We start from the raw sequence: 11,515 nt of genomic DNA on the forward strand, positions 1-11,515 counted from the left end.
TGCCTTCCTTATTCCCTATTAGCATCATCACCATCCCATGTTGTCTTGACACTCAACTGGAAGGCAAATATGACAATTACACTTGTGGTCACTACTACAGCCTTAATTTTGTTTATGACTATGGAATCTCCAATTGTGAAAAATAACAGTATCAACTCTAAATTAATTACTACTGTTTTTATTCATCAAAAATATAATACCTGAATAATGAACATGTATTATCCACACTAATGTTGAAGACTCCATCTTCTCTAACACTTTTTTTGTGGACAGTTCCTCCAAATACCTTGTTCATCATCTGTTCAAAGAAAAAAATTAATGTTAATAGAATCAAAAGATAAATATTCATTTTGTTATACTGATTGAATAATTTATATTCTTTGTTTTCAGGATGTCTGATACAGCTGCATCCCCAAAATAAAAGGAGTTTAATAAATGTAGATTATTTGGTATTGTTATATATAATTAATTATACAATTATTAACAGGCATTGTTATAAAACAAAATTGGATTCGAAATTTGACCTGGGGTTAATTTCTGTTAAACACTGGTAGATTTTCCGCTTAGTGTACTTTAATTCATCTGCTTAAAAATAAGAGATTTCTTAATTACTTACATCTGAGTTTGATTTAAAAGCATTTCATAAGATATTATGAGTTTAGAAAAAGTTACAGCAGACAACAAGAACCTTGTACCAGAACAAGAGTTAGATAGATATAAATTCCTCCAAGCTCTGTAATCTTTGGCTCCAAAGGAATAGTCCGAAAGCCTGCTGAAGGCTACGCTGTAGAGATGGGTAAGCAAGAAAATCTGGCCTTTCAATTAAGCTCATCTGTTCAAGTCAGATACACTTAACAGACTCTGATTTCAAATGATCTCTTCAATTTGGCATCTCCTCTGTTAATAAATTGTCTTTTCTTATTTATCATTTACATGTCCCAAACTTCCCACATCAGATAAATAGACACAAGATTTCTTCAAACATTAAATCTGCAGTGATATAAACACTCCTACTCATAGTAGTGCATCTGTTCCACAACAGGTATCAGACGATACCTGCCTTAACAATACATGATGCAGGTTGAGCCAGCCCCTGACAGATAATAAGATAGATGACTTAAATAAATGCTGATTCTCATAACTCAAGAGTAGCATATTCTTCAAAACCATTAGCAAATGGTGCCCTCTACATTCTCCTTTTAGGCATTCACAATAAACTGTCCCACAATAAAGGTTTGAGTTCAGTCCAGCAGTAAAGACATCTGCTAGTATTTGTTTAATACAGTATTTATCAAACTAAAGACTCAGAAAAAAACTTTTTTCCGTAGCATACTAACATGAAATTTAAGAAACGCCGCTACAGTCTAATCAGCTCCCTTGACTCTAGTCTTGCCCATCTTCCAGGAATATTCTAGAGATCTACTAATGTTAGCTACTACAATATAAAGATGATTGTGTTAGTCTATGATTAAATTCTTCATTAGCCCTCTAGCATTTACAGCAAGGGTTGGTAAACTCTCTGTAAAGGGCCAGAGAATAAATATTAGCTTTCCAGGCCATACTGTGTCTGTAGCAACTATTCAGTTCTTGCCTGTGTAGCTCAAAAGCATCCATACACAATACTTATAAAGAAATGAGTGTAATTATTCCAATAAAACCTTATTTATGGACACAGATTTGAATTTTCACATATCATAAAATATATATATTTTTCAATTTCCCAATCATTTAACAATGTAAAAATCATTCTTTGCTTGCACGTCATGAAAAAACAGGCAGTAGGTCAGATTTAGACTATAGGCCATAGTTTACTGATACCTAGTCTACAGGATAAAGTCCAAGTCCCTTATATTAAATACGAGACATCATTACTTGGCCCTTGTCTAATTTTTTCACCTTCAGTTTCTACTCCAGTCCATTTAAACTAGTGTGATTATCAAAACAGACCACGTTCTCTCCTCCATCTCTTCAGGTCTCTTCACAGCCCAAGGGCCCTAGCAATGGGGCCAGTATGGATTCCAGATAAACCCCAAGGTTCTTACTGCCTCAAAGAAACCCATATAGTACTCCAGGTCTACTACCCAATCAGATCAGCTCCACTTATCTTTCTTATATGTCAAGGTTTTATAAATTTTAGATTGGGAAGGGAGAAAGGGTTAGGAACTTCTGCCTATTAAAAATAATTTGAAAAAATCTTGTGGGAGTATATAAAGAAGCCAAGTGAAACCATAAAGAGTGAAGAGAAGAGCCATAATCCAGAAGGTATCTGCAATATATACAGTTGGTAAAGGTTTAGAATCCTGGATATATAAAGGCTCCCACAAAACAGTAACAAAGACAATTCAATATAAAAATGAACAAGTATCTACAGTAAGGCAGATACAAATGGGAAATAAAGAGCTGAATCTTACAATAACAAGAAAAATTAACACTACAATGTGACCCCCATTTAATACCCTTTTAGATATGAAAATATAAAAAAAAAGATCTGATTAAGTCAAGGGTTGTCAGGGATATAGAAAATTTTGCATATGTATAACACCAGAAAACAAGTAACAAGAATATTAATGGCAATATTGTCTATAATAGAAAAAAGCTAGAAAACCAACATTATGAACACTGGAATGCAAAAGTAACATGACATATTCAAACAAATTCAACAGTAAAAATAATAACAAAGTTGAAAATAATACAAGTAGTATGACTTCACTTATATATAGTTCAATAGGCAAAACAAATATATTATTTAGGAATATAAACATATGTATAAAGCTATTTTTAAAAAGGGAATGAGTAACAAAATTCAGGGAAGTTGGTCAGCTGTAATAGGAAGAGAAGAATGTGAATGGAACGTATAAAGGAACTTTCAAAAGCTCTACAATATTCTATTTTATATGCTTGGGGGTGTAAATCAGTAAGAGATACAAAGGGAGCAGTATAGACATATTTCTTCTAAAGCAAAGAATCACCAGGAAGCAATTAGAAAGACTGTCAGGAGAGTCCAGTTAATAGGAAAAGACAGTATATAAGACACTGAATAGCTCAAATTTCAGAATGTCATGGGGGGCAAAGGTACACACTTAGGTCCCAAAATTACCCAACATAGTCAATAAGTGGCAGTCCTTTACAGACAACATATTAGCTAGATGGCATCATCTAGATCATTATTTTATGAAAGGATAATTCCTGCCCAAATAACCAAGATCGGCATATTCCATAATCTTACTACAAAAGTTCAGATGATAATAAAGGCAAAAATTTTTATGCATTTAACATCAGCAGGCCTGACTTTGGTAATACGATATCCTATTGAATGACAGAACAAGTTGGCCTTACAATTATATGAGAAACTGACATAATGGGGAAACACTAAGTCACTATCTCTTAATTAAGGAAGCATTTTTCAGGTGTATTTCACTGTAAGTAGGCCTTAAAAATATACCTTGTGAGACTCTTCCTTAGAAAATGTTGCAATGCCTCTCAATACACTAACAACCATTTAATTTAATTATAAGTTGTGCTACATGATTGACTACTCTGACGAAGAAAATCCAATAAATTATATAAATATATTACATCCTGGGACAAAAAAAAAGAAGCCAGCCAACTTCCAATATTCAACTCAATCAGGATGCAGGCTCCTCTAAGACTCCTAGATAGAAAAATCTTTCTTTTTTCCAAGTCATATTCATAATTAAACACTTTTCAAAGAACACTGAAAGGGAAAAAAGAGGCTTTTACTATAAAATGCAAAATGGTACACCCACTTTGGAACACAGTCTGGCAGTTTCTTACAAAAGAAAGGGTAGGGGGTGGGGGAAAAAAAAATTAAACATACTGCATATAATTTAGTAATTGCTCTCTTTAGAATTTACTGAAAAGGTTGAAAACTTAAGTCCACACAAAAACCTGTGCATGGATGTTCACCGCAGCTTTATTCATAATTGCCAAAACTTGGAAGTAATCAAGAAGTTAGTAGATGAGTAAACTGTTAGTGAGTGAAGGAACTGTGATACACCCATACAATGGAATATTATTCAGTGCTAAAAAGAAATGAGCTACCCAGCCTGAAAAGACATGGAAGAACTTTAAATATACATTATTAAGTGAAAGAAGCCAATCTGGAAAGGCTACGTACTGTGTGATTCCAACTATATGACATTTGGAAAAAGGCAAAACTATAAAGAACATAAAGAGATATCAGTGGTTGCCAGGATTTGGGGGATGAATAGGTAAAGCACAAAGGATTGGGCAATGAAAATATTATATATAATACTATGATGGTAGATATATATCATTATACATTTGTCCAAAACAACAGAATGCACAAAAATCAAGAATGAACCCTAATGTAAACTAGGGACTTTGAGAATAATGATGTGTTGATGTAGGTTACATGATGTATCACTCTGGTGTGAGATGTTGGTAATAAGAGAAGCTATGCATGTGTAGGGGTTGGAGGTATCTGAGATATCTCTGTACCTTCTCCTTAATTTTGCTGTGAACCTAAAACTGCTCTAAAAACTTAATTAAAAAAATAAATAAAAAGTAAAAAACAGAAAAAATCAAAAAAGGTATCAAGGTAACCAAAATCGATTTCTAAACATTGACTCATAGAAGAGTATCTTATCTCAAGATCTCAGTAAGTCCCTACTTATTCTTACTTTTTTTTTTTGAAACGATGTTTAGCTCTTGTTGCTCAGGCTGGACTACAATGACATGATCTCAGCTCACTGTAACCTCCACCTCCCAGGTTCAAGTAATTCTCCTGCCTCAATCTCTCAAGTAGCTGGGATTACAGGCATCCGCCACCACATCCCGCTAATTTTTGTATTTTTAATACAGATGGGGTTTCACCATGTTGGCCAGGCTGATTTCAAACTCCTGACCTGAGGTGAACCACATGCCTTAGTCTCCCAAAGTGCTAGGATTACAGGCATGAGCCCCCGCACCTGGCCTATTTTTTGTATTTTTAGTAGAGACGGGATTTCACTCTGTTGGCCAGGCTGGTCTTGAACTCCAGACCTCGTGATCTGCCCGCCTTGTTTCTGTTACAGTGGAGTCAGCTGACAGATATCATCTTAACCAAATAATCCAAGTTAACATCACCCGTCATGCCACAAATCCACACAAGGTGCCTCCTGAAAAGATGTTCTAAGAAGCACAGCACCACTTTGACACTCTTGCCAAAAGTTCATAACCTGAATCCAACAATGAGGAAACATCACAGAAACCAAAGTTGAGAAATGTTCTACAAAATAACTAACATACTTTTTATAAATACTCTCAAGGTCATGAAAGAGAAGGAAACACTGAGGAACTGTTCCGGACTGAAAAGTCTAAAGAAACAACAACTAAATACAACACATAGTTCTGACTGATCTGTGGCCTATAAGGGATATTAATCAGACAAATTGAAACGTGAAAGAGTCTGTAGATTTGATGCTAACAATGAGTCAATTTTCTGTTCTGGATAGTCATACTGTGGTTATGGAGGAAGAGTATCCTAATACTTAGGAAATAAGAGCAATAGGGCATCACGTCTGCAACTTTCAAATGGTCCAAAAATGTCAACAATTGGAGAATTGGATAAAGATACACAGGAGCTTTGTGTACAATTTCTGAAAATTTTATGATTATTTGCACATCCAAGGATTTTTTTTAATGGATACTGTTCTCTTATAGGAAGTAGTGTGCTTACTATTCTGAAAATAGATTCCCTATCAAGCCAGTTCTGCCATGCTAGTGTGGCAATTCACACAGTTGTAATATGCACAAGTTATCTCATCCAACTAAGTATCCTAAACATCCTAAAAAGAAAAAATACTAATACAGTCTGAGTCACAAACAGAACAAAATCTAAGTAAGCTTTCAAATCAAATTTGCGGACATACCTGCATGCCATAGCAAATTCCAAGAACAGGTTTGCCAATAGTGAATATTGCTGGATCAAACCAGGGAGCATCTTCAGCATATACAGAATTAGGTCCTCCAGAGATGATGATAGCACTGTGATTTAAGGAACAATGAGTGAAGAGTCTCTTTTAATTTTTATCCAAGGTCTATGCCCTCTCTCCTTTGTACCACTGAGGGAAACAACACAGATCCAGAAATATTGTTTTTCGTAGAATGTAGCAAATTCCAATTCTATCATAGGTAATTATCATCCTACATGGTTTAATTATTTTTACTGTACTTTACTGCAATGTTTAGAAGTCTATCAATTCAGCATTTACTTGTTAATAAACACAAACTTACAAATAGATAATACCAATGTTTCTATATGTGAAACTTAGTATGAATTTGTTTTACTTGTTTCCTCATCAATAAAGAAGTACATAAGAATTATGGGGATGTTGAAAATACAGGTCTTCTCAGAGCCTAGGAGTAAAGCAGGCCAGAGAAGAACAACTGAAGGCATTATGAAGGCTCTGGATGGCTCAGAGAAAAATACAACCAAAGATGGCAGAATAGAAAGTATAAATTACCTAACTTTACCTGTTTATAGCATCCATTGTCCCCAACAATTTTCCCCGAGCCCAGGAAAGCGAGCTAATAACAATTCTGCCCCATATGCCCTGCTCTCAGAAGTTAGGCCAGTAGTATAATTTAGCTACCTGACAATTTGCAGAGCACGGGCTAACTTGAGGGTCAAACTAGTATTATAAAAGAAAACTGCAAACTGATGGCTATGTTCCTCTCCTGGCTACTAATACATCTAAACTGGTCGTCAGTATTCACTCAAAACATTTAAAACATTTTAATATCAGGAATTTCACAAAAATTTGGATTTCTGGATTTTCTTTAGGAAACAGAAAGCTGGAAACATTGGACCTTCACTCCTGCATAACTACAACCAACTGGAATCACAAATAGGCTTGCACCTTTAAGCTGCACATGCTCTCCAGTTTGCCACACATGCCCATGCGTATAATAAAGGTATACTTTGGCCCTTTACTCAATTTAAGGTACTCTCAAACTCATTTTGAATTTGCAGATAAATCTGATTTAACTGTATTTCACAGAAAAAGGCATTGTAAGAGCTAATCAAAATTTATTTAAACTTTGGATTACAATATACTTTTTAATTAGTGGTTGCTGTCATATAAAATATACACGGTATATTAGACTTACATCCAGAAGAATAATATAACTAAAGTGAAATGTATTAAAAAAAAAAAAAAGTCTCAGCAAGGCTGGGCATAGAGACTCACATCTGTAATTACAGCACTTTGGGAGACAGAGGCAGGTGCATAGCTTGAGCCCAAGAACTTGAGACCAGCCTGGGCAATATGGCAAAACCCCATGTCTACAAAAAATTGTTAAAAATAAACAACAACAAAGCACTTCCCTTTAGAGTGTAAAGAAAAAAGAAAAAAAAAAAAAGTTGAGAAGAAAAAAAAATAGCCAGCAAGCTAGGTCTTTTTGTTAAAAAAAAAAAAAAAAAAAAATAGCCATTTCAGTAAGCTCAAAAGCACTTTTTGAACTTTGTATGGGCAACCTGAGATGTGGTAAACATTTGCTAGCATATGTCCTATAAAAGAGAGATGGAAGACAACCTACTCAGATGATAAATATAAGGTTTTTAAGATAAAAATTCTAAAGGGGGGTAGGGTTACCCCTAAAGGTAGATCAATAACCTAACTCCTTAAAAATACAGAAGCTAAAATTCCATAGAACATACTTAATAATCAAGATCTCTAGACTCTATTATACTTAGTTTTATAAAGGATAACCACAATGGGACTGCCCAGTACCCAGAACTCAAAGATGTAAGATTCTTAGTGCTATTAAAATTTTCAAAAAGCCATGGACTTAGTTAAGTATAAAATTCAAGCAGTACCTAAACCAATTATGAAAATATGAAAAGTCTTATCTCAACAAATCTTTAAGAGCTAATCACGCATTGAGCCTTCCATTTCTACCCTGCTATTTTGAAACTAACCTGCAATTACAAGGCCCAATAAGCCAGAATTCATTACAAATAACAATTTTATGTATCAGACAGATCAAGATTCTAAAAATACATGGGCTACATGGGGTGGCTAACTCCTATAATCCCAGCACTTTGAGAGGCTGAGGCAGGCAGATTACCTGAGGTCAGGAGTTTGAGACCAGCCTGGCCAACATGGTGAAACCCCGTTTCTATTAAAAATACAAATATTAGCCAGGCATAGTGGGGCACGCCTGTTAATTCCAGCTACTCAGGAGGCTGAGGCAGGAAAATCACTTGAACCTGGAAGGCAGAGGTTGCAGCGAGCTGAGATCACGCCACTGCAATCCAGCCTGAATGGGAGTGAGACTCCATCTCAAGAAAAAAAATAATAAAAATAAACGTAGGTAGCTTAAGATGTCTGTCATGTCGCAAAATGTTCTATAAAAGGGGTGGTCAAACACATAATTCTACAGTAAGGATTATAGTAATAAAAATCACAGTGGTATAGTTCCTATTCCCCTGCTACATAAGAGAAGTTCTAGGTACAAGCTGAACCTAGACACTGTTTATGATCAAGTGACATGAAACACCATTAGATTTCTCTTGCCAAGTATTCTAGTATTTAGTTGATGTCAGATTGCTGGGAATTTTTTGTTTGTTTTGGGTGAGAGGAATGATGGAGCTTTGGTATGACAGAAAGCTATTCAGATTTCTCACAGTTTTTTTGATCCCTCTAAAAAACTAATTCTCGGCCAGGTGCAATAACTCACGCCTGTAATCCCAGCACTTTGAGAAGCTGAGGGGGAGGCAGATCAGGAGGTCAAGAGATCAAAACCATCCTGGCCAACACGGTGAAACCTCATCTCTACTAAAAATTAGCTGGGCGTGGTAGTGGACACCTGTATTCCCAGCTACTCAGGAGGCTGAGGCAGAATTACTTGAACCCAGGAGGCAGAGGTTACAGTGAGCCAAGATCATGCCACTGCACTCCAGCCTAGCAACAGAGCGATATTCTTTCTCAAAAAGTAAAAACAAAATTAGTTCTTGCTGATAAATAAAGTCAGCTGAATTAGATAAACTCAAGGGTCTCCTTATTACTCTAAAATTCCACAGTTTAAAAAAGAGAGTCATTTTTTTATCTGTATCCTTAGAACAGAGTTAAATTTAAACCTGCCTTTTCTGATTTCTAATTCACTCTGCTTCAGAACCAAGAAATCACAGGATAAAATGCACACATCTGTGAAGTATTTAAAAGTTCTTTTAACCAATTTGACACTGGAAAGACAATTTTTTATGAAAAAAATCTAAATTTTGGAAGAATCATAGTACATCTAATATTAAAGTTTAAGAGACAATTAAGGACATAAACTGCAGTTGCTTGCTTCTACATAAGTCTAACTTAAAAAACAACAACAAACATTAAAAAGCATGACATTGGCTGGGCGAGGTAGCTCACACCAGTAATTCCATCACTTTGGGAGACCCAGGCAGGCAGATCACCTGAGGTCAGGAATTTGAGACTAGCCTGGCCAACATGGTGAAACCCTGTGTCTACTAAAAATATAAAAATTAGCCAGGAATGGTGGTGTGCGCCTGTAGTCCCAGCTACTCAGGAGGCTGAGCCAGGAGAATCGCCTAAACCCGGGAGGTGGAAGTTGCAAGTGAGCTGAAATCATGCCACTACACTCCAGCCTGGGTAACAAGGTGAGACTCCGTCTCAAAAAAAAAAAAAAGAAAAAAGAAAACATGACATTAACCAAAAATAATTGTTAAAGAGAGAAACTATAAGCTGGCTGTTATTTTGACTAGTTCTAAGGGTATAAGCTATCAAAATTAGCCCTTATATTAAAGAAATCTTTTCCATACTTTAGAAACTAGTCTATTGGAATAAGAAGCAAAAACACTTATTGTACACAGATTTCTTCTCGTAGGAGTATTCTAGCCATCTTCCTACTTTGATTAAATGCTTTCGGGTAAATGAATAGCCACAATAGCTACATCTAACTCTGACCCACAAATCCTATAAAACATAAAATAGGCAAATTATAATAAGCTCTTTAAACTGTGCAATTAAAATTAATCTTTTTAAACTGAAGGCTTAAATTTTTCCTTTTTCTCCCCTAATCAGAGCCATAGGAAATTTCTCATAAAACCATTCCATATCTCATTTTCATAGAAAAATTCAGTGCTCAAGCAAATTAATAATATATGTTCCACAATCTAAGCTCAATCTCCTCATAAAAAGATTAGTGAAAAGTCTACCGGAATCCTTGTTCTTTTATGGCAAATGCTGGTGTTTCCAAGGGGAAAATTTCAGACTGCACGAATAGTTCCCTCACTCTTCGGTCAATGACTTTCCCGTACTGAGCACCAGCATCCAGAATGACAACAGCTCCTTCATAGTGGTGGTGGCCATCCTTAAGGTCTCCTCCAGCATTCTCGAGCTGCAAGTATCAATACAAAGTCTTAATTATAAAAATTAAAGCTATAGTATTTTTTTTTAAAAATAATGATCACTGTCAGCTCCCAAAAAAAAAAAAAAAACATAGAAATGATAACTTAGGACATTCTGAGTTACCAATTCAAAATACCCCCTTTAAACGGAAGATTTGAATACATATCCATGCATGGGCATATATTAAACACTTTAAAAAATGCTACCATTTAATGACTATGTGACATAGTGATAATGTGTATATATACCTTATATACATCATCTAGTAATAGGATGAGCACACAATCCAGCTGTGCCAAAACACAGTCCTGGTTTATGTCCATTATACTGGCATTATAGTAACAGGACAGCCTTTCAATTTCAAAGTGTCCCAGTTTGGAAAATAAGTTTTTTGGTCCCCTATCAATAGTCATAACATTTTTTTGAGGGATATATACTGATGAGGAAACTAAAAGTTTGATGCTAGAGAATAAGCATGGCTAAATTCACTGTGTTAGGATTTTTCATATTACCAGCGGAAAATGATATTATGCATCTAACTCATTATACTAAGATTTTTAAAACGCTTTTTAGGCTGGGCATAGTGGCTCACACCTGTAATCCCAGCACTTTGGGAGGCTGAGGCAGGTGGATCACCTGAAGTCAGGAGTTCAAGACCAGCCTGGTCAACATGGTGAAATTCCTTCTCTACTAAAAATACAAAAAATTAGCTGGGCATGGTGGTGGTTGCCTGTAATCCCAGCTACTCAGGAGGCTGAGGCAAGAGATATGGACTGAACTCGGGAGGCAGAGGTTGAAGTGAGCCAAGATCACACCATTGCACTGCAGCCTGGGCAACAAGAGCAAAACTCCACCTCAAAAATAAATAAATAAATGGCTTTTTAAATCTTATCTCTGTCAGGTATAAATGGGTAACATTTTTCCGGAAGGTTAATTTGGCAAAATGTAAAGTTGTTAACTGAAATACCTACCTAGAAGAGGCTTCAAAATAATGCAAAAGTAGGTGGGTATGGATGAAATAAGATTGCCCATGTACTGAAATCACTGAAGTTGGGTGACAGGTACATTAAGTTTATTGTACTAGTGTGGCCTCTATCCTGGGTTTTTTTGTTTGCTTTTCGTTT

The 11,515-nt window shown here is 35.7% G+C and overlaps 1 protein-coding gene across 1 annotated transcript in view; it reads right to left on the reverse strand.

Annotated features, from left to right (window-relative positions):
* Positions 1-11,515, reverse strand: part of GMPS (guanine monophosphate synthase) — a 74,562-nt gene that overhangs the window by 37,550 nt on the left and 25,497 nt on the right. Inside the window, exons 2-4 of the mRNA XM_002759465.7 lie at positions 10,199-10,380; positions 5,895-6,009; positions 201-298 (exon numbers count right to left, since the gene is read on the reverse strand). Of these exons, the coding sequence (XP_002759511.1) occupies positions 201-298; positions 5,895-6,009; positions 10,199-10,380 (395 nt within the window). The remainder of the gene's footprint in view (positions 1-200; positions 299-5,894; positions 6,010-10,198; positions 10,381-11,515) is intronic.

This window comes from Callithrix jacchus, chromosome 17, assembly GCF_049354715.1.
Source record: "Callithrix jacchus isolate 240 chromosome 17, calJac240_pri, whole genome shotgun sequence".
In the NCBI taxonomy this organism is placed as follows: domain Eukaryota; kingdom Metazoa; phylum Chordata; class Mammalia; order Primates; family Cebidae; genus Callithrix; species Callithrix jacchus.